The sequence below is a fragment of the Somniosus microcephalus genome, chromosome 4 (genome assembly GCF_052327205.1).
Source record: "Somniosus microcephalus isolate GS21.2 chromosome 4, FLI_Smic_1.0, whole genome shotgun sequence".
In the NCBI taxonomy this organism is placed as follows: Eukaryota; Metazoa; Chordata; class Chondrichthyes; order Squaliformes; family Somniosidae; genus Somniosus; species Somniosus microcephalus.
This window is the reverse complement of record NC_140990.1, coordinates 88,129,936-88,153,493: the sequence shown is the minus strand read 5'-3', so window position 1 is coordinate 88,153,493 and position 23,558 is coordinate 88,129,936. Positions and strand designations below refer to the sequence as shown.

Genomic DNA, 23,558 nt, shown 5'->3' with positions numbered 1-23,558 from the left:
TCTGTTTCCGCCGTATGATCCTCCCCCAGATTGTCCTTTCTGAGCTCCAGCCAGGTGATGCTAAACACTTGGGTGGGAAAGAAGAAAATCTACAAAAATGTGTTTAAAACAAAGCTGATTTACTTGACATTTATCCAGAATATTAAACTCCAGCCCAGTGACAGAAGTTATTAACATCAGCAGAAACAAACCCCAACTGTCAGAATGAACATAGTTCAATCCTGGATGTGATTAACAGCAGCAATAACAGCAGAATCCAACCCCTGCAGTCACTTGTGAACTTGCTGGTGTCTCAGCAGGTTGGATGACTGAGTGAATCCCTTCCCACATACGGAGCAGGTGAACGGCCTCTCCACCGTGTGAACTCGCTGGTGTCTCAGCAGGTTGGATGAACGAGTGAATCCCTTCCCACACACGGAGCAGGTGAACGGCCTCTCTCCAGTGTGGGTGCGCTGGTGTACAGTGAGGTCAGATGAGTGCCTGAACCCAGTCCCGCAGTGAGAGCACCTGAACGGTCTCTCCCCGGTGTGAACATGTTGATGGTACGTCAGTTCCCTGGAACCTATATAGCACTTCCCACAGTCCAGACATTTAAAAGGTCTCCCTCCAGTGTGAACTCGCTGGTGATTCAACAGGTTGGATAACTGAGTGAATCCTTTCCCACACTCAGAGCAGGTGAACGGCCTCTCTCCAGTGTGAACTCGCTGGTGTCTCAGTAGGTGAGATGAATTTGTGAATCCCTTCCCACACTCAGAGCAGGTGAACGGCCTCTCCCCGGTGTGGCTGCGCTTATGTCTCGATAGGCCAAGTGATCGGCTGAAGCCTCGTCCACACACAGAACATGTGTAAGGTTTCTCCCCGCTGTGAACGGTGCTTTTTGCTTCCATGTTCAGATCCGATGAATCGAGTGACTCTGTCAGATCTTGACGTGATGTTTGGTTTGAGCTTACCATCTGTAAATCCTCCTCTTCTAATGCCCTGTAAAATTAATTTAAAACAGGGAGCGTGAGAGAGAACCCACTAAAGAGGCAGGTTGTGAAATTGAGCTCAATGAATCTGGTCATTTGTGGGGCCGGCACCAGAAAAAAGTGACCATGAAAGCTGCCCGATTGTTATAAAAACCCAACTGGTTCACCGATGTCCTTCAGGGAAGGGAATGCGCCACCCGGTCTGGACCGACACAAGACTCTGGCCGCCATGGGAGGAGAGAGAGAGAGGTGGGAGGGAGAGGGGACGAAGGTAAGGAACTTTATACATCTGCAACTCGACCAGAACTTTGACAGGACCTCCAAAAGCCGCAACCTCCACCACCTAGAAGGACAAAGGCAGCTGTTGCATGGGAGCACCATCACCTCCAAGTCACACACCATCCTGACTTAGACATATTCATTGTTGCTGGGTCAAAATCCTGAAACTCCTTACCGAACAACATTGTGGGAGTACCTTCACCACACGGACTGCAGCAGTTCAAGAAGGCGACTCACCACCCCCTTCTCAACGGGGAACTGGAGATTGGCAATATTTGCTGCTCTTGCGAGCGACGCCCACATCCCAAGAATGAATTAAAGCAAATCTGTATATGTAAACTGGATTAAAAGCCTCTACAGAAATACTTGTTCCTAAAACAATACTCTTTCACATTGTAGGGACAGTGTCTGTGTAACAACCTAATCTTCCCCAGAAAAAGGGTTAGACCCGAAACGTCACTCTAATTTCTCTCCACGGATGCTGCATGGCCTGCTGAGCTTTTCCAGCATTTTCTGTTGTTATTCCCCAGAATCCACCTCCCTTGACAGTCTCACATTGGAAATTGTTGGGTCCTCCTGGGCTCAGAAGTACTGGAGGTTAAACCCAGCAGCTTCTCCTCCATCTCCACTCCAGCTCAAACTGAAGCAACAAAAAGACCTACACAGGCGGCCACGGACCTACCTTCCGTCAGCCTGCAATAAAACTAAAAGGTTTACTAAAAGTGGTGTTCCCCAGGGGTCAGTACTAGGATCACTGCTTTTCTTGATATATATTAATGATTTGAACTTGGGTGTACAGGACACAATTTCAGAATTTGCCAGCAAAGTTGAAGCCCATGGAATAAAGGGGACAGTGGCAGCATGGATACGAAATTGGCTAAGTGACAGGAAACAGAGGATAGCAGTGAACGGTTGTTTTTCGGACTGGACGAAGGTATACAGTGGTGTTCCCCAGGGGTCGGTACTATGACCACTGCTTTTCTTGATATATATATATTAATGACTTGGATGTACAGGACACAGTTTCAAATATGCAGATGACACAAAACATGGAAGTATAGTGAACAGTGAGGAGGATAGTGATAGACTTCAAGAGGACATAGACAGGCTGGTGGAATGGGCGGACACGTGGCAGATGAAATTTAATGCAGAAAAGTGTGAAGTGATACATTTTGGTATGAAGAACGAGGAGAGGTAATATAAAGTAAGGAAGGGTACAATTCTAAAGTGGGTGCATGAATAGAGAGACCTGGGGGTATGTGTGCACAAATCGTTGAAGGTGGCAGGGCAGGTTGAGAAAGCGGTTAAAAAAGCATACAGGATCCTGGACTTCATAAATAGAGGCATAGAGCCCAAAAGCAAGGACGTTATGATGAACCTTTATAAAACACTTGTGCGGTCTCATCTGGAGTATTGTGTCCAATTCTGGGCACTGCACTTTAGGAAGGATGTGAAGGCCTGAGAGATGGTGCAGAAAAGATTTACAAGAATGGTTCCAGGGATAGGGGATGAGGGACTTCAGATACCTGGATAGACTGGAGAAGCTGGGGTGGTTCTCCTTAGAGCAGAGAAGGTTGGGAAGAGATCTGATAGAGGTGTTCAAAGTCATGAGGGGTCTGGACAGAGTAGATAGAGGGAAACTGTTCCCATTGGCAGAAGGGTCAAGAACCAGAGGACATAGATTTAAGGTGATTGACAGAAGAACCAAAGACAACATGAGGAAAAACTTTTTTATGCAGCGAGTGGTTAGGATCTGGAATGCACTGCCTGAAAGGGTGGTGGAGGCAGATTCAATCACGGCTTTCAAAAGAGTAGGTAAGTATCTGAAGGAAAGAAATGTGCAGGGTTACGGGGAAAGGGCGGGGAGTGGGGCTAGCTGAAGTGGTCTTGCAGAGAGCCAACACGGGCTCGACAGGCCGAATGGCCTCCTTCTGTGCTGTAACCATTCTATGATTCTGTAAAATATTAGAAAGTTTGTTCCACAGAAGCACGGGGTTTATCTGCTTTTATTGATGAATTTAAAAAGTCTCTATTAAAACCTGAGCCAGTGTGTTGTGAGACAAAGAGCCTTGTGTCCAATAAGGGGAATAAAGGCCCACAGCCTCCCCTGGCCCCGGGCCCTGAACAAGGGACTGGAGAAACTTGCTGCCCTGCAGATCAGACAATCAGCCGGCACTAGTCCCGCCCCTCAGGCTCCCCGATTGGTTGGAGGACCCGCCGCCGGCTCGCTCCTCCAGCCCCACCCCACTCGCTCCCTATTGGTCGGAAACTCCCGTCAATCAGGCCGTGGGCCCGGGTCACGTGTCCCTGATGAGATCACGTGCTCAGTCCAACTGATGCCGCTCGGTCCGGGGCCTCGCGGACTCTCAGGTTTTTCTATTTCTCTTTATTCTCTCCCGATCCACCCCTCGCGATTCTCCACCCAATCGGAGCAGAGAAAACTCACTTTGCGTCACCGATCGCGACTCTGTAACCGACACCAAGGCCTTTCCCGGAATGCCCCGCGTCAAATCCGTCTGGCAGGATCCGAGGGCGCATGCGCAGCTCCGAGTGGGGGAGGGGGTTGGTCTCCTCTGGGCATGCGTGGTTATTACCCTTGGTGACCAGGAGGGGTCGCTGTGCTGGACTTGGCCCAAAGCGCCGCTCCGTGTGCGCATGCGCAGACTCTCGGCTGTCAATCAACCATCAGCTAGAATAGGTCACTGGTGAGGCCAGTGAAGAAAGAAATAACAACAGAAAATGCTGGAAAAACTCAGCAGGCCAGGCAACATCCGTGGAGAGAAAAAAGAGAAAAAATATTTTTTCTCTCCACGGATGTTGCCTGGCCTGCTGAGTTTTTCCAGCATTTTCTGTTATTTCGGATTTCCAGCATCTGCTGTATTTTGCTATCAAAGAAAGAAAGACTTGCATTTATATAGCGCCTTTCACCACTACCGGACGTCCCAAAGTGTTTTACAGCCAATGAAGTACTTTTGAAGTGTAGTCACTGTTGCAATGTAGGAAACGCAGCAGTCAATTAGCGCACAGCAAGCACCCACAAACAGCAATGTGATAATGACCAGATAATCTATCTTTTTATGTTGATTGAGGGATAAACATTGGCTCGGAGACTGGGGATAACTGCCCTGCTCTTTCCCACATTACAACAGTGACTACTTCATTGTAGTACTTCATTGGCTGTAAAGCACTTCAAGACATCTGCTGGTCATGAAAGGCACTATATAAATGCAAGTCTTTCTTTCTTGAAATAATGCCATGGGATCTTTTACATCCACCTGAGAGGGCAGACGGGGCCTCAGTTTAACGTCTCATCCGAAAGACGGCACCTCTGACAGTGCAGCACTCCCTCAGCACTGCACTGGAGTGTCAGCCTAGATTTTTGTGCTCAAGTCTCTGGAGTGGGACTATGAACCCACAACCTTCTGACTCAGAGGCGAGAGTGCTACCAACTGAGCCACTGGCTGACACTAAAGAACAAGTAGTTCTGACGAAGGGTCGTCGACCTGAAACGTTAACTCTGTTTCTCTCTCCACAGGTGCTGCCTGACCTGCTGAGTATTTCCAGCAGTTTCTGTTTTTATTAAAGAAACGAGGGAGTGATTGCTGACAGGAAGAATGTTGGGTCGTCCTGCGCATGCGCATCTCCCTGGCGGCTGAGGTGAAACACCGACTCGCCCCCACCTGAGCTGCGCACGCGTACCAGATGTTGCGGCTCTGCGTGCGTGCCCGATGTTCCAACCGCGGGGTTTTGTGCGCTGAGCATGCCCGTTGCGGACCGATCGGGACGGGCGATTGTGGAGCAGGAGGGAGAGCGCGGGGGCCATGAGCACATGCGCGGGACTCAGCGTCAACAGAGCGCTTTCTGGAGCGCGGGGGCTTGTGGGTATTACAGCTGCCATTACTGCTGATCCTTTCAACCAACCTGTGCAGCAGCCGGGGCCTGAAAATCAGCTTCACTGCCCCTAGGGTCGGAAAGGGGAAAATTAAACAACAGTTTGCCTCTGATCCTTTTCTGAACTCAATTTACAGGGTTATAGAAGTGGAGCAGTTACAGGCGGGAAGCGCAGACCAAACATCACGTCAAGATCTGACAGAGTCGCTCGATTCATCAGGACCTGAATATCATCGGCCTTTGCACATGGCTGTGGGAAGCAGCGATGACAAACTGCACACGTGTTCAGTGTGTGGACGCGTATTCAGCCAATCGCCTGACCTGGCGAGACACGTGCACCGTCACACTGGGGAGAAACCGGGTAAAGGTGGGGACGACGGGAAGGGATTCAGTTCCCCGCCTGCATTGGAAGTTCAACGGCGCAGTCACACCAGGAACAGTCCGTTCACCTGCTCCGTGTGTGGAAAGGGATTTGTTTGTTCATCCCACCTGCAAACACACCAGCGAGTTCACACTGACGAGAGACCATTTCAGTGTTCTGACTGTGGGAAGAGGTTTAAAAGCTCCAGGGATCTGAAGGAGCACCAGCTTGTTCACACTGACAAGAGACCATTTCAGTGTTCTGACTGTGGGAAGAGCTTTAAAAGCTCCGGGGAGCTGAAGAGACACCAGCGAGTTCACTCTGGTGAGAGGCCGTTCACCTGCTCCGTGTGTGGGAAGGGATTCACTCAGTCATCCCACCTCTTGTCACACCAGCTTGTTCACACTGACGAGAGACCCTTTAAATGTTCTGACTGTGGAAAGACCTTTAAAAGCTCCGAGGAGCTGAAGAGACACTGGCTCCTCCACACTGGGGAGAGGCCGTTCACCTGCTCCATGTGTGGGAAGGGATTCGCTCGGTCATCCCACTTCCTGTCACATCAGCTTGTTCACACTGACGAGAGACCCTTTAAATGTTCTGACTGTGGGAAGTGCTTTAAAAGCTCTAAGAGCTTTAAGGGACACCAGTGTGTTCACACTGATCATAGAATCTAACAGCACAGAAGGTGGTGATTCGGCCCATTGTGTCTGTGCCGGCTCTTTGAAAAAGCTGTCCAATTTAGTCCCAAACCCCAGCTTTATCCCCAGAACTCTGCAAACTAGTCCTCTTCAAGTACATGTCCAATTACCGTTTGAAAGTTCCTGTGGAACCTGATTCCAGCATCCTTTCAGATGGTGTGTTCCAGATTTTAACAACCCTCTGTGAAAACAATTCTCCTCATTTCCCTCTAGTTCTTTTAGCAACTATTTTAAATCTGTGACCTTTGGTTACCGACCCACTTGCCAGAGTGAACAGTTTCTCCCTACTTGCTCGATCAAAACCCCTCATCATTTTGAACACCTCTATTAGGACTCCTCTTAACCTTCTCTGTTCTAAGGGGAACAATCCCAGCTTCTCCAATCTCTCCACATAACTGAAGTCCCTCATCCCTGGTACCATCCTGGTCAACCTCCTCTGCACCCTCTCCAAGGGCTTGACATCCTTCCTAAAGTGTGGTGCCCAGAACTGTACACAAGACTCCAGCTGAGGCCAGAACCCTGCAGCTGTACAAAACCCTGGTTAGACCACACCTGAAGTACTGTGAGCAGTTCTGGGCACCACACCTTAGGAAGGATATATTGGCCTTGGAGGGAGTGCAGCGTAGGTTTACCAGAATGATACCCGGACTTCAAGGGTTAAGTTACGAGGAGAGATTACACAAATTAGGGTTGTATTCCCTGGAATTTAGAAGGTTAAGGTGTGATCTGATCGAAATTTTCAGGATATTAAGAGGAACAGATAGGGTAGATAGAGAAACTATTTCCGCTGGTTAGGGATTCTAGGACTGGGGGCATAGTCTAAAAATTAGAGCCGGACCTTTCAGGAGTGAAATTAGGAAACACTTCTACACACAAAGGGTGGTAGAAGTTTGGAACTCTCTTCCGCAAACGGTCATTGATGCGAGATCAATTGTTAATTTTAAATCTGAGATTGATAGGTTTTTGTTATCCAAAGGTATTAAGGGGTATGGGCCAAAGGCAGGTGTATGGAGTTAGGTCGCAGATCAGCCATGATCTCATTGAATGGCGGAACAGGCTCGAGGGGCTGAATGGCCTCCTCCTGTCCTATGTTCCTAACTAGTGATTTATAAAGGTTTAGTGTAACTTCCTTGTTTTTGTATTCAATGGCCTGTTAGATTTGCAAAATTTGTGCATCTCCCCGAAGGTTATCTATATATATAAAGCGGCTCTTCTGTCTGTCCCGATGTCTGTCTGTCTGTCTGTCCGTGTTCTATACGTTTGAAAGTTATAGAGCGTACCGAGACGCGCGTCGCCTCAAAAGAAAGCTTGCCATTCCGGACCGGTCATAGGCGTATTAACCTTTCGGCCGGACAAAAATCCCGCCCGCGGTATCTGAAAAACGTTCAGCGTTCTGCTCATTAGCATCTCATTACCGACCGTGTGATGTCGAGGTCGACCAACCGGCGGCGGGTTCCTGGCGCGTGCCATCCTACAGTTGAGTGTCAAGTGACTCGACGGTTGACCAATCCTACGCTTCGGTGACCTGACCGGTCGACCAATCGGTGTGTGTGTGGGCGGGCCTTATCCTTCTGAACCGAGGTGAGTGGCCGCCATCTTGCTTCCATTCTTTTTCCTGCTTTCTGCGTCTTTCTTTTCAAATATACATTTCCAGCAAAATAAAATTGAATTAAATTGTTTTAACAAAAACTTCATTCATTTGTAAATATTTTTCCTAAACTGAACATTCTTTTTCCTACCTTTTCCCGTTTTTTTGTTAGACCTGAAAGCCTGGGACTTTCTTGCCCAGCCAGGCCCGAGCTAGGGCTTCTGCTAAGCTCCTCACCGCCCCCCGTGTCACGTTACCCGGGGCAACGGTGTCAGCCACGAGGGTCAGGGTGCGCGCGCAGCAGGAGCAGGTGAGACGCGGCGTCGGATCTCGGCCTTGGTTAGCGGGAAGGGTTACCCCGGCAACCCGCAAACTTCAAGCCGGCTCGGCCGGGGCTCGGAGAGCGTGGCTCTCAGCGGGGGGGGCAGGCGGCAGTGCCGGGGCGGGGCGCCAGGGTTACCCTGGCAACCAGAGCCGCAATCGGCGGAATTCAAGCCGGCTCGGGGGGGGGGGAGCGGGGCGAGGCGGCTGGTGCTTGGAGAGTGGGGCTCTCAGCCGGGGGGGCGGGGCTTGGAGAGCGGGGATCTCGGCCGGGGGGGCGGGGCTCGGAGAGAAGAGGCCCCCAGTTGCGCAGCCGCCTTGACGCCGGCACGCATGCGCACGGCCCCCGTGACGCCAGCACGCATGCGTACGGCCCGCCACTGCGTCTAGGCTTTTGGTCTGCGCAGTGGCGTCGGTGAGAAGTTGTTGGCTGGAGAGGGAAGAGATGCTTTGAGGAGATGTAGTGAAAGTCAAATCGGGTCCTGGAGTCTGCAGGAATTAAAGATTAATCTGGACACTACTGTGAGCAAACGGGGGGGGAAGAGAGAGAGCGACTGGGGGGGAAGAGAGAGAGCGACTGGGGGGGAAGAGAGAGAGCGACTGGGGGGGAAGAGAGAGGGCGACTGGGGGGGGAAGAGGGAGGGCGACTGGGGGGGGAAGAGGGAGGGCGACTGGGGGGGGAGAGAGAGCGACTGGGGGGGAAGAGAGAGAGCGACTGGGGGGGAAGAGAGAGGGCGACTGGGGGGGGAAGAGAGAGGGCGACTGCGGGGGGGAGAGAGAGCGACTGGGGGGGAAGAGAGAGAGCGACTGGGGGGGAAGAGAGAGAGCGACTGGGGGGGAAGAGAGAGCGACTGGGGGGGATGAGAGAGAGCGACTGGGGGGGAAGAGAGAGAGCGACTGGGGGGGAAGAGAGAGAGCGACGGGGGAAGAGAGAGAGCGACTGGGGGGAAGAGAGAGAGCGACTGGGGGGGAAGAGAGAGAGCGACTGGGGGGGAAGAGAGAGAGCGACTGGGGGGAAGAGAGAGAGCGACTGGGGGGAAGAGAGAGAGCGACTGGGGGGAAGAGAGAGAGCGACTGGGGGAAGAGAGAGAGCGACTGGGGGAAGAGAGAGAGCGACTGGGGGGAAGAGAGAGAGCGACTGGGGGGAAGAGAGAGAGCGACTGGGGGGAAGAGAGAGAGCGACTGGGGGGAAGAGAGAGAGCGACTGGGGGGAAGAGAGAGAGCGACTGGGGGGAAGAGAGAGAGCGACTGGGGGGAAGAGAGAGAGCGACTGGGGGGGAAGAGAGAGAGCGACTGGGGGGGAAGAGAGAGAGCGACTGGGGGGAAGAGAGAGAGCGACTGGGGGAAGAGAGAGAGCGACTGGGGGAAGAGAGAGAGCGACTGGGGGAAGAGAGAGAGCGACTGGGGGGAAGAGAGAGAGCGACTCGGGGGAAGAGAGAGAGCGACTGGGGGGGAAGAGAGAGAGCGACTGGGGGGGAAGAGAGAGAGCGACTGGGGGGGAAGAGAGAGAGCGACTGGGGGGAAGAGAGAGAGCGACTGGGGGGAAGAGAGAGAGCGACTGGGGGGAAGAGAGAGAGAGCGACTGGGGAGAAGAGAGAGAGCGACTGGGGGGAAGAGAGAGAGCGACTGGGGGGGAAGAGAGAGAGCGACTGGGGGGAAGAGAGAGAGCGACTGGGGGGAAGAGAGAGAGCGACTGGGGGGAAGAGAGAGAGCGACTGGGGGGAAGAGAGAGAGCGACTGGGGGGAAGAGAGAGAGCGACTGGGGGGGAAGAGAGAGAGCGACTGGGGGGGAAGAGAGAGAGCGACTGGGGGGAAGAGAGAGAGCGACTGGGGGGAAGAGAGAGAGCGACTGGGGGGAAGAGAGAGAGCGACTGGGGGGAAGAGAGAGAGCGACTGGGGGGAAGAGAGAGAGCGACTGGGGGGAAGAGAGAGGCTAATGAAGCTATTTAGTCAGTTTTTATTGAACATTTTTACACACAGTCCCGCCCCCTCCCTCACACACACTCCCCCCCCTCTCACACACACTCCCCCCCTCACACACACTCTCCCCCCCCTCAGACACACACACTCCCCCCCTCACACACACACTCCCCCCCCTCCCTCACACACACACTCCCCCACCCCTCTCTCTCTCACACTCCCCCCCTCTCACACTGCCAATCTCTCTCACACGCCCAATCTCTCTCACACTCCCCCCCCCTCTCACACTCCCAATCGCTCTCTCTCTCTCACACTCCCAATCTCTCTCTCTCACTCCCAATCTCTCTGTCTCTCACACTCCCAATCTCTCTCTCACTCCCAATCTCTCTCTCTCTCACACTCCCAATCTCTCTCTCTCTCTCACAATTCAAATCGCTTTATTGGCATGATAAGTTGCATCTTATGTTGCCAAAGCATCAAAATACATTTATGGTTGAGCACATAAACGCAGTTCTATTCATACAGTGTATAAACAGGTATATCCCTGAGTGTATAAATATACATTCGCATTGTTTTATATATATTCTTTTCTTAGTTTACTGGTTGTCCCTCTGTTCATGGCAAGCTGTGACATAGTGTGCCGCCAGTGTTACACAGCTTCTCTCCTCTCCCAGTAGGAATGGGAGTTTTTGGTTGTCATTCAGATTTCTGAATTCAGGGCATATTTGTGAGAATTTTTGGTAGAAATTCTCCCTGATGTCCTGATATTTTCCACAGGCTGTGAGGAAGTGCATCTGTCTCCACTACTCCCTGACTGCAGTGAGAGCATATCCTGTCTTCTCTTGGCAGCCTGGTCTGCCTGTGTCTGCCTTTTTCGATCGCTAGGCTATGTTCGCTAAGTCTGTACCTTGTCAAGGTTCTTCTCAGTTTGTTATCCTTTACCATGGTCAGGTAATCAGCTATGTTGTATTGTCTGTTTAGGGCCAAGTAGCAATTGAGTTTGCTTTGGGTTTTTGTTGTTTCTGCCCAATATGTCAGATATTTTTCCTTTTGCTTAGCGACGATTGTGTTGGGTCGAATTCTCTGTGTTACCCTGTCACTGTCCTGGGGCTGGTTATTGTTAGTATTGTTAGTAGTTACTTCACTGAGTCCCAGGACTAGTTGACTGAGGGTATTCTTCTTTATGGTCAGCTCTTGGCATTTCAGGGCGTCGTAGTGATAGCATTGGGGGTTGCTCATTTGTAGGGGATTCCAAAATTTGGTGGCTCTTTTTTGGATAGTGATTATTAATGGATATTGGCCTAGTTCCGCCCTGCATGCATTGTTTACTGTTTTCCTTTGAGTCCGGAGGATACTTTTACAGAATTCTGCATGTAGGATCTCAATTGGGTGTTTGTCCCATTTTGCGAATTCTTTTTAAGTTAGCGGTCCCCATACCTCACTGCCATAGAGTGCAATTGGTTCAATTACTGATTTGAAAATTTTGAGCCAAATGCTAATTGGGATTTCTATTTGGATTGATTTTTTGATGGCATAGAAAGCCCTTCTTGCTTTCTCTTTCAGTTCATTCACAGCCAGTTTGAAGTTTCCCGTAGAACTGATTTTTAAGCCCAAGTATGTGTAGTTAGTGGTTTGTTCAATTTTGGTTGTTCCTACTGTGAAATTTATTTTGGGTCCCTGATGTTTGGATCTTTGCTGGAACACAAGGACTTTGGTTTTTTGGGGATTTATTGTCAGGGCCCAAGTCTGTACGACTCCAGCAGGTCCAGGTTTTGCTGTAGACCCTCTTTAGTAGGTGACAGCAGAACCAGGTCATCTGCATAGAGGAGGAATTTAACCTTGGATTCATATAGGGTGAGGCCGGGTGCTGTAGATTGTTCAAGTAGTTTTGCCAATCCATTTATGTAAATATTAAAGAGTGTCGGTGAGATTGGCGAGCCCTGCGTCACCCCCCACCCCTGTGGGAAGTATTTTGTTTGTTTGTCTCCAATTTTAACATAACATTTGTTGTTTGTATACATTGATTTAATTACATCATATGTTTTCCCTCCTACCCCGCTTTCGATAAGTTTCAGGAATAAACCGTCATGCCAGATGGAGTCGAAAGCCTTCTGGAAATCTACAAAGCATGCGTAGATTTTGCTTTTGTTATGGTGAACGTGTTTGTCAATTAGGGTCTGTAGGGTGAAGATATGATCGGATGTTCTATAGTTTGGCAGGAATCCAATTTGGCTTTTACTCAAGACATTGTGCTCCTCAAGGAAGGTTATAAGTCTTTTGTTTATGATGCTACAGAATACCTTCCCCAGGTTACTGTTTACACAGATGCCTCGATAGTTGTTTGGGTCGATTTTGTCCCCACTTTTGTATATGGGCGTTATGAGTCCTTTGTTCCAGATATCAGGGAAATAACCGACACTCAGAACCAAGTTGAAGAGTTTTAGGATAGCCAGTTTCATTTTGTTGTCTGTGTGTTTAATCATCTCGTTTAGTATGCCGTCTGTCCCGCAGGCTTTTCCTGGTTGCAGGTCCTTGAGTTTTTCAAGAAGTTCTTTTTCTGTTATTATGGCGTCTAGCGGGTTTTGGTTATCTTTTATGGCCATTTCTAGCTTTTCCAGTTTTTTGCATATTTGGTGTTGCTCTGGTCTTACTGTGTTTTTTCTGGTATAATTTTTCAAAGTGGTTTACCCATGTGTCCCCATTTTGAATGGCCAAATCGTCGTGTTGTTTTTTGTGTAGTGTTTTCAAGTTTTCCCAGAAACAATTGGAATCAATGGATTCCTCCATGGAGCTGAGTGTATTCTTAATATATTGCTCTTTTTTGGTTCTGAGTGTGTTTCTGTATTGTGTTAGTGTCTGACAATAAGTAAGGCGTAATTCCTCGTTTTCTGGATGTCTGTGTTTTTGGTTTGATATTTTTCTAAGTTTTTTCCTCATGTTATGGCAATCTCGGTCAAACCATTTTTCATAGTTTTTTGTTTTGGGTTTGTTCTTGCGAGCTTTCAAGTTTGCATTTGTTGCCAAATTATCAAAAATATTGTTTAGTTTAATAACTGCCCGGTTTACGCCTTCTTTATTGTGAGTGTATATGTTATCCAGAAAGGTGTCTAAGAGAGCTTGAGTTGATGCATTGCTAATTGTTTTCTGGTATTTTTCCGTGTCGTTTTTGGCCCATCTGTACGATTTTTTGGTGTTGTACAGTTTACTGGGTTGTGTTTCTATGTTGTTTGTTTCTGTCTTTTTGAGGAACATAGTAATTTGACTGTGGTCTGACAGTGTTGTTTGTGGTTTGACTGTGAATGCTCTGAAAGAGGATGGGTCTAAGTCTGTAATCATATAGTCTACTGTGCTGCAGCCAAGAGGTGAGCAATAGGTCGATCTTCCTAGGAGGTCTCCTATGAACCTACCATTGACAATGTACAGACCCAGGTTTCGACAGAGCTGTAGTAGCTGTTTTCCGTTGGTATTTGACTGCTTGTCGCAGTTATGCCTGTATGGAAGGGAAGGGATGTCAAAGTGGTTATTCCCGAAAACGTAATTGTTTCCCTGATTATTGGTGAAGTCTGGTTCTTCGCCCGTTCTTGAATTGAGGTCCCCACAGATCAACACGTTCCCCTGGGCCTGGTATTGGATAATTTCCCCCTCCATGTTGGAGAAGGTGTCCTCTTTAAAGTACGGGGAATCGATTGGGGGGATATAAAGTGCGCAAATGTAAACATCTTGGGTGTTTGAGATAATCTCCCTCTCAAGTTTGAGCCACATATGGTTTTCGCCCTTTTTTTATAAATTTGATGTAATTCTTAAGTTCTGTTTTAAACCAGATCAGTATGCCTCCGGAGTCTCTGCCTTGGGTTACACTTGGTAATTTATTGGAGGGGACCACCAGCTCAGTGTACCCTTGGGGACAGTCAGTGTGTCCTTTTCCTTTATACCAAGTTTCCTGTAAAATGATAATATCTAGGTCTTTAGTTTCATCTGTGAACTCTGGGGTCCTACTCTTCACTTCTCGCACTGAAGAGCGTAGATCTTGGATATTCCAGGTCGAAATATATAAGGATTTCATGTTAAGTTTGATCTTTTACTATGATTGTTAAAGAGTGGTACGTGTTTGTCGTGTCTAAGTGTGGGGGAAAAAAAATCACTTCAGTTGTCTATAAAAGTTAATACAATTTGGTTACAGTTCTTTCTATTAATTAGTCCTTGATCCATAAGGCGGAAGTAGATGCTGCTGCACATCTGCTTATTGTCTCTTAATGGATTGTTTCTGTCTGAGGTATTGCGTACGTCCTGTGCATCTCTCCCTCTGTCTGGCTGGGAGCGGTCCTATTCCCCTGTGGGACAGGAGTGGTGCAGGTCTGATATTGTTGTTTTGCATGGGGATCCTCTCTGGTCTCGGTTGGTGTGTTGGTGGTCTTTGTAGTGTTCCTGATATGTACCCCGCTGATCTCTGGTGGTCGGGGGGGGGTCCTCTTGGAGTCTGGGTATGGACCCGGTTAAAAGCGACGTCCTTCAGGGCTTTAGCAAAGATCGATATTCTTTGCCTTTGGATGTGGACGTGGTCGTAAAGACATTCCTCATCGAGGGTGGGGTGTTGGGCCAGGTGTACGTTATGGTTTGATTCGCAGTCTCTTGCTATGCTGGCATTTATCTCATGAATTGTGTTGTTGTTGAAGTCTGTTCTCGGCAATATTGTGGAAACAGTGATTCTAGTGTTTGGAAATGTACTGCTTGCCTTCCTAATCATTGCTCTGAGCGATGTTGCTACCTCTTTCTGTTGGGCCTTTAGGTCATTTGTGCCCGTGTGTATTATTATGTGTTGGGGGGAGCCTAATCTGGCTTTGGTCAGCCATCCCATGGCTCTGTTTGTTGTTGGGCACCAGATCTTTTCTACTTTACTTCTAGGGAAAAGCTTTTTCTCCCATAGAAATTTCCCATTTGAGTCTATGAGTATTACGACGTCAGCCTTGTTTGTGTTTACTGTCTGGTGGCTTTCGCTTGGACTCATAGTGTGTGTGCTGGGCTGGGGTGTCTGCGTATCTCTTGTGAGCGGCTCGCTTGTGGTTCCACGGTGGTGGGGGAAGATTGCGAATCAGTATGCTGGTCGGTCTGTGTGGCACCCCTTGTATTGTGTGTCTGTTGCTTTTGTTCCGTGTGGGAGTGCAGCCGTTCCGTCCGGCTCTGTCTTGTCTTATCTCTAGCCTCTGGTTGCTGGTCTAATGGTGTTATCTCTCCTCTATGGCTCTCTTCTTTTTCCTGCAGCTCTTTCACCTGATTCCTAAGTAGATTCACCTGGTTCTCAAGTAGATTCAGCTCTCTCTTGTGTCTCTCCCTCTCCTGCTTTTGTTCGTCATTCATTTTGAGGAACTCTTTAATTTTAACCATCTCTATCTCTAATTGATTAAATTTATCTTTTGGTTGTATCTGTCTGTGTGATCCCGGAGTATGTGTCTGGTTGGCCCTGGAAGGCTCACTCACTCACTTCCTGGCTAGGCTGGTCGGCCCTGGAAGGCTCACTCACTTCCTGGCTATGCTGCTCTTCTCTTGGTGAGCTGGGAATGGTAGGGGGACTATGTGTGGCTTCCTCCCTGGTAGTTATGCTGGGGTTTGTCAGTTGTATCGTGTGGCTGTGGTTCCCCGGGGTTAGTGTCTGGTTTGAACTGTGTGGCTCGTTCACCTCCTGACCAGGCAGATTTTCTCCTGGTAAGTTGTCAATGTTGGGGGGAGTGCGGGCCACTCTGGGGCTGTTCCTTCCCCCCTTAGTTAATCTTTTCAGTGTCCTGAAGGTCGTTGCAAATCTGTCGAGGTTGCCTTGCACTAATATTGTTCCGGTATTGTACGCGTTGACCGTCGTGGTTGAACTGTCTCCTGGTGTGTTAATTTTCATTATGGACCCATTTGCGGTATTTTCTAGTTTAACATTGGTATAGTGTGATTTTATTGCTGTGATCCAAGCCGCTGGCTGATGTGAGTAGAAAATGAGGTTACTTTTTGTCCCATTGTTGCAACAGTCAGCAAAAATAGTTTCTGGTTTTTCTCTCATCTGATCATGCTTGATCGCTTTTATAGCTTTTTTTGCGGTGTTGGGGGGAATCTGGAAGCGGGGCTGTTGTGGATCTTCTGATTCGCTCATTTTTGGTAAAGTATTGTTGATCTTAGAATAAGCTTTTCTGGGGCCCCGGGTTTGGTGTTTCCCGGTCCCCCTCTCCGACCCCGTGGTCCCTGAGCCTCGGCTCCTGAGTTCACCCTTCTCAGGTCTGAGTCTGTGAGTCGCTGTTTCCCGGTGCCTTCGGGCTGTTCCCCTCCCCGTCAGAGGTCTCTCGGCCTGGCTCCTCGGGCCTTTCCCTGGCTTCAGTCTCCCTCCCTGGGCCCTGTACTCACAGTCTTGGATTGCTTCTGGGAGCCTTCTGGTTGCTCCCCTTTTCCTCCGAGGTCTCTGGGCCTGGCTCCTCAGGCCTTTCCCGGGCTTTCTATCCTAGCCGCCGCTCGGGCTGTGCCTCGTTCGCCGTTCGGGTGCTGGACTGCGGCCGTCGCTCGGGTGCTGGACTGCGGCCGTCGCTCGGGTGCTGGACTGCGGCCGTCACACTCCCAATCTCTCTCTCTCTCTCTCACACTCCCAATCTCTCTCTCTCACTCCCAATCTCTCTCTCTCACTCCCAATCTCTCTCTCTCTCTCTCTCACTCCCAATCTCTCTCTCTCTCTCACTCCCAATCTCTCTCTCACACTCCCAATCTCTCTCTCACTCCCAATCTCTCTCTCTCACACTCCCAATCTCTCTCTCTCTCTCTCCCAATCTCTCTCTCTCACACTCCCAATCTCTCTCACACTCCCAATCTCTCTCTCTCTCTCACACTCCCAATCTCTCTCAGTTCAGTTCAGTTTTTCAGTTCAAATGCTTTATTGGCATGAAAGTTTACAGAGAACCATATTGCCAAAGCTTACATAGCAAAAAGGTACAGTTTTCCAACATTCTGTAGGTGTCAATCGATTTGACATTTGTTGGGTATATACAATATTACTTTTAAACAATGTTAATTTTAAACAGTCTTTCTACTTCATTTGGTACGTTCAATATTAATTTTAAACAGTCTTACTTTTAAACATTCCTCAGGTTGTGACATGTTGTTACATATTTAGCCCCAAGGTATGGTCTGTCTCCTTCTCCTAGGACTAATCTCAATTTTGACAGATCATCCAATTCCTTGAAATCTGGGGTTGTTTGGCTTAGCTTGTTGAATAATATGTTTCTTGATGTGTTGAATTTTTCGCATTTTAGGAGGAAATGCATTTCTGTTTCAACCTCGCCAGCCAGACATTGATCGCATATTCTATTCTCTCTAGGCTGCCAGGATTTCTTGTATCTGCCTTTTTCAATTTTCAGTTGGTGGTCGCTTAGTCTGTACCTGGTGAGGGTCTGTCTCTGTTTTGTGTCTCTGATGGTCGTGAGGTAGTCTGCCAGTTTATATTCTCTTTTTAGGGCCCGGTAACATTCTAATCTGCTTTGGCTTTCGGTTATTTTGTTCCAATGTTCCAGGTAGGTTTCTTTGCATTTTTTAATGATTTGGTTCACTCGGATTGGTGTTTGGACGGCTGTGTTGGTCTGGGGCTGGTCAGGGTCCGGCTGAGTATTTAGTTTCAGTAGCAGCTGACTCAGGGGACTCTTTTCTGGGTTTAGCTCTTGGGTCTGAAAGGCTTTGAAATGAAGGGTGTCTGGGGAGCTAGATTTGAGGTGATTTAGGAAGTTTAGTGCTCGTTTTTGGATGTTTATTATCAGTGGGTATCTGCCTAGTTCGGCTCTGCATGCATTTGTTGGCGTTTTTCTTTGGGTGCGAAGGATGCTTCGGCAGAATTCTGCATGTAGGGCTTCTATTGTGTGTTTTTCCCATTTAGTGTAGCTTGGGTGATTTAGTGGGCCCCATACTTCACTACCGTACAGTGCAATGGGCAGGATTATGCTGTCAAAAATTTTGAGCCAGATTTTGATTGGGATTTGGATGTTGTAGAATTTTCTTTTTATTGCATATAGGGCTCTTCGGGCTTTTTCTTTTAGTGCATTCACTGCTATGCTGAAGCTCCCTGATGCTGTTTTTATTGCATATAGGGCTCTTCGGGCTTTTTCTTTTAGTGCATTCACTGCTATGCTGAAGCTCCCTGATGCTGTAATAGTTAGACCAAGGTAGGTGTAGCTCATAGTGTGTCCTATAGTGGTATCACTGAGGGTAAACTGATATTTGTTTTCCTGACATCTGGGTCTTTTCTGAAAAATCATGATGTTGGTTTTCTTTAGATTTACTGTTAGAGCCCAATTTTGGCAGTATTTGTCGAGTAGGTCTAGTTGTTGCTGTAATCCCTGTTCTGTGGGAGACAGCAGAACCAGGTCGTCCGCATAGAACAGGGACTTTACTTCTCCATCCAGGAGACGGAGACCTGGTGACTCGCTTTGCTCCAGCATGTCTGCTAATTCATTTATGTATATGTTGAACAGGGTCGGGCTCAAATTGCAGCCCTGCCGGACGCCTCTTCTCTGGGTGAAGAAATCGGTGCGTTTGTCTCCAATTTTGACCCCGCATTTGTTTTTCAGATACATTGATTTAATAAGGTCATAGACTTTGCCCCCTATTCCACACTGAAGAAGTTTATAATAGAGCCCTTCGTGCCATATAGAGTCAAAGGCTTTCTTGAAGTCGATGAAACAGGCGAATATTTTCCCATTTTTTGTTTGGTGTATATGTTTTTCAATAAGGGTGTGAAGGGTATAGATATGGTCGGCGGTGCGGTGTTTTGGAAGAAAGCCTATTTGGTTTTTTCTGAGGATATTATGTTTGTTAAGAAAATCAAGTAATCTACTATTTAGAATACTGCAGAATAACTTCCCTAGACAACTGTTGACACAGATGCCGCGGTAGTTATTTGGGTCTGATTTGTTTCCACTTTTATATATGGGGGAGATTAGTCCTTGGCACCAGATATCGGGAAAACAGCCTGAGCGTAATATGATGTTGAATAGTTTGAGTATCGCACCCTGCATCTCCATATTGCTGAACTTTAGCATTTCATTTTTGATGTTGTCTGGGCCACAGGCTTTCTTTAGGTGGAGAGATTTTGTTTTTGTGGCCAGTTCTTTCCATGTGATTGGGGAGTCTCTCTCTCTCACACTCCCAATCTCTCTCTCTCACACTCCCAATCTCTCTCTCTCTCACACTCCCAATCTCTCTCTCTCTCTCACACTCCCAATCTCTCTCTCACACTCCCAATCTCTCTCTCTCACTCCCAATCTCTCTCTCTCACACTCCCAATCTCTCTCTCTCTCTCTCTCCCAATCTCTCTCACACTCCCAATCTCTCTCTCTCTCACTCCCAATCTCTCTCTCTCACTCCCAATCTCTCTCTCTCCCAATCTCTCTCTCTCTCTCCCACTCCCAATCTCTCTCTCTCCCAATCTCTCTCTCTCACACTCCCAATCTCTCTCTCTCACACTCCCAATCTCTCTCTCTCTCACACTCCCAATCTCTCTCTCTCCCAATCTCTCTCTCTCTCACACTCCCAATCTCTCTCTCACACTCCCAATCTCTCTCTCTCTCTCACACTCCCAATCTCTCTCTCTCCCAATCTCTCTCTCTCACACTCCCAATCTCTCTCTCTCTCACTCCCAATCTCTCTCTCTCACTCCCAATCTCTCTCTCTCTCTCTCCCTCCCAATCTCTCTCTCTCACACTCCCAATCTCTCTCTCTCACTCCCAATCCAATTCCAATTCCAATTCCAATTAAAATGCTTTATTGGCATGAAAGTTTACAGAGAACCATATTGCCAAAGCTTACATAGCAAAAAGGTACAGTTTTCCAACATTCTGTAGGTGTCAATCGATTTGACATTTGTTGGGTACATACAATATTACTTTTAAACAATATTAATTTTAAACAGTCTTTGTACTTCATTTGGTACGTTCAATATTAATTTTAAACAGTCTTAATTTTAAACAGTCCTCAGGTTGTGACATGTTGTTACATATTTGGCCCCAAGGTATGGTCTGTCTCCTTCTCCTAGGACTAATCTCAATTTTGACAGATCATCCAATTCCTTGAAATCTGGGGTTGTTTGGCTTAGCTTGTTGAATAATATGTTTCTTGATGTGTTGAATTTTTCGCATTTTAGGAGGAAATGCATTTCTGTTTCAACCTCGCCAGCCAGACATTGATCGCATATTCTATTCTCTCTAGGCTGCCAGGATTTCTTGTATCTGCCTTTTTCAATTTCCAGTTGGTGGTCGCTTAGTCTGTACCTGGTGAGGGTCTGTCTCTGTTTTGTGTCTCTGATGGTCGTGAGGTAGTCTGCCAGTTTATATTCTCTTTTTAGGGCCCGGTAACATTCTAATCTGCTTTGGCTTTCGGTTATTTTGTTCCAGTGTTCCAGGTAGGTTTCTTTGCATTTTTTAATGATTTGGTTCACTCGGATTGGTGTTTGGGCGGCTGTGTTGGTCTGGGGCTGGTCAGGGTCCGGCTGAGTACTTAGTTTCCGTAGCAGCTGACTCAGGGGACTCTTTTCTGGGTTTAGCTCTTGGGTCTGAAAGGCTTTGAAATGAAGGGTGTCTGGGGAGCTAGATTTGAGGTGATTTAGGAAGTTTAGTGCTCGTTTTTGGATGTTTATTATCAGTGGGTATCTGCCTAGTTCGGCTCTGCATGCATTTGTTGGCGTTTTCCTTTGGGTGCGAAGGATGCTTCGGCAGAATTCTGCATGTAGGGCTTCTATTGTATGTTTTTCCCATTTAGTGTAGCTTTGGTGATTTAGCGGGCCCCATACTTCACTACCGTACAGTGCAATGGGCAGGATTATGCTGTCAAATATTTTGAGCCAGATTTTGATTGGGATTTGGATGTTGTAGAATTTTCTTTTTATTGCATATAGGGCTCTTCGGGCTTTTTCTTTTAGTGCATTCACTGCTATGCTGAAGCTCCCTGATGCTGTAATAGTTAGACCAAGGTAGGTGTAGCTCATAGTGTGTCCTATAGTGATATCACTGAGGGTAAACTGGTATTTGTTTTCCTGACATCTGGGCCTTTTTTGAAAAATCATGATGTTGGTTTTCTTTAGATTTACTGTTAGAGCCCAATTTTGGCAGTATTTGTCGAGTAGGTCTAGTTGTTGCTGTAATCCCTGTTCTGTGGGAGACAGCAGAACCAGGTCGTCCGCATAGAACAGGGATTTCACTTCTCCATCTAGGAGACGGAGACCTGGTGACTCGCTTTGCTCCAGCATGTCTGCTAATTCATTTATGTATATGTTGAACAGGGTCGGGCTCAAATTGCAGCCCTGCCGGACGCCTCTTCTCTGGGTGAAGAAATCGGTGCGTTTGTCTCCAATTTTGACCCCGCATTTGTTTTTCAGATACATTGATTTAATAAGGTCATAGACTTTGCCCCCTATTCCACATTGAAGAAGTTTATAATAGAGCCCTTCGTGCCATATAGAGTCAAAGGCTTTCTTGAAGTCGATGAAACAGGCGAATATTTTCCCATTTTTTGTTTGGTGTATATGTTTTTCAATGAGGGTGTGAAGGGTATAGATATGGTCGGCGGTGCGGTGTTTTGGAAGAAAGCCTATTTGGTTTTTTCTGAGGATATTATGTTTGTTAAGAAAATCAAGTAATCTACTATTTAGAATACTGCAGAATAACTTCCCTAGACAACTGTTGACACAGATGCCGCGGTAGTTATTTGGGTCTGATTTGTTTCCGCTTTTATATATGGGGGAGATTAGTCCTTGGCACCAGATATCGGGAAAACAGCCTGAACGTAATATGATGTTGAATAATTTGAGTACCGCACCCTGCATCTCCATATTGCTGAACTTGAGCATTTCATTTTTGATGTTGTCTGGGCCACAGGCTTTCTTTAGGTGGAGAGATTTTGTTTTTGTGGCCATTTCTTTCCATGTGATTGGGGAGTCTAGAGGGTTTTGGTTGTCTTTGATTGTTGCTTCTAATGTGTGGAGTTTTTCTGTGACCTGATGTTGACTTGGGTTTGTTTCGTTTATTGGGATGTCTTTGTAGAGGTTTTCAAAATGTGTTCTCCAGATGTCGCCATCTTGGATTGGTAATGCTTGCAATTGTGTTGTACTCAGGTTATTCCACATTTCCCAGAATTGTTTTGGGTTGGTGGAGTTTTCAATTTCTTCTAGTATTTTGTGGGTATAGTTTTGTGTTTTGTTCCTAATGGTGTGTTTATATCTTTTGAGGGTTTCATTGTATCTAGTACGTAGGTCCGGATTGTTTGGTTGGCGATGCTTTTGGTTTGATATTTTTCTCAGGTCTTTTCTGGCATTTTTGCATTCGTGGTCAAACCATTTCTTATTTTTATTTTGTCTTTTGTGACTCTTCCTCTTCTGTTTCACGAGGTCGGCTTTTACAGCTGCCTCATGAAAGATCATATTTATATCCTCTATGGCCATGTTTACCCCATCTCTGGTGATCTCATATAGATTTTCTTTAAATTTTGAAATTTTACTTGTGAGATCAGGTGAATTTAGTGCTGTGATGAATTTATCTCCACTGTCTGGGGCCCATCTGTATGTCTGGTTTATTTTATGTAGCTTACTGGGTTCCTTTTTTGTGTCTGTAGTTTGGGCAGAAAGTTTAAGGTACACATTTATTTGGTTATGGTCTGAGAGGAGGGATTGCTGCCTGACAGTGAATGCGTTGATATCGCAGGGGTCCAGGTCAGTGATTGTATAATCCACCACACTAGACCCAAGAGTTGAGGAATATGTGAGTCTCCCTAAGGAGTCCCCTCTGAACCTACCGTTAACTATGTACAGGCCTAAGGCTCGGCAGAGTTGCACTACCTCCCTACCGCTTTTATTTATTTCACAATCGAGGTTGTTTCGGTTTGCGATGGCTGGTGTGACATATAGAGGGGTCTGGCCAAACACATGGTTGTTGCCCTGTGGGTCTATGAAGTCAGGTTCACATCCTGTCCTTGCATTTAGGTCCCCACATAGTAGCACCTTTCCTTGGGCCTGGAAATGGCTGATTTCCATGTGGAGAGTGTCAAATATCTCCTCTTCAAAATATGGCGATTCTATTGGAGGTATGTAGATCGCACATAAGTAAACATCGTTTTTTTCTATTCCTATATTTTTATCTAATTTTAGCCATACGTGTGATTTTCCCTGTTTTATCGGTGAGATGTGTTTGTTCAGTTCTCCTTTATACCACACCAGGATTCCCCCGGAGGTTCTGCCCTTGCGTGTCTTAATGTTCTTTACTGAAGGCACAATAATTTCATGGTACATTGGGGGACAGTGGGTCGGCATGTCCTTTTGGCACCATGTTTCTGTTAACACAATTATATCAATGTCTTTTATAGCTTTTAGGAATTCAGGGTCTGTACTCTTCATCCCAAAAGTTGAGGAGCGGAGGCCCTGGATATTCCAGCAGCTTATGTGGAAAGAACGCATTTATATAGTTCAATAAAACGAAATAAAATGGACCTATCCCAATCTCTCTCTCTCTCTCTCTCCCAATCTCTCTCACACTCCC

General features: G+C 47.3%; 2 protein-coding genes across 3 annotated transcripts in view; one reads left to right on the top strand and one right to left on the bottom strand.

The window, feature by feature from the left end:
* LOC147119462 (uncharacterized) overlaps window positions 1–23,558 on the top strand; it is a 106,069-nt gene that overhangs the window by 11,455 nt on the left and 71,056 nt on the right. The window contains exon 3 of one of the 2 annotated variants that reach the window (XM_085985024.1): window positions 5,802–6,037. In XM_085985024.1, the coding sequence (XP_085841150.1) occupies window positions 5,802–6,037 (236 nt within the window). Of the gene's footprint in view, window positions 1–5,726; window positions 6,066–23,558 lie in introns of both variants that reach the window. The other variant, XM_085985022.1, reaches the window with a different exon arrangement.
* LOC147119463 (uncharacterized) lies at window positions 107–978 on the bottom strand. Its single transcript, XM_085985046.1, has one exon. It carries the CDS (start codon window positions 951–953, stop codon window positions 270–272), a length of 684 nt encoding a protein of 227 aa, XP_085841172.1. The 5' UTR covers window positions 954–978; the 3' UTR covers window positions 107–269.

Coding starts and splice junctions, on each gene's coding strand:
- LOC147119463 (XM_085985046.1), bottom strand. CDS start 953: ATGGTAAGCTCAAACCAAACATCACGTCAAGATCTGACAGAGTCACTC.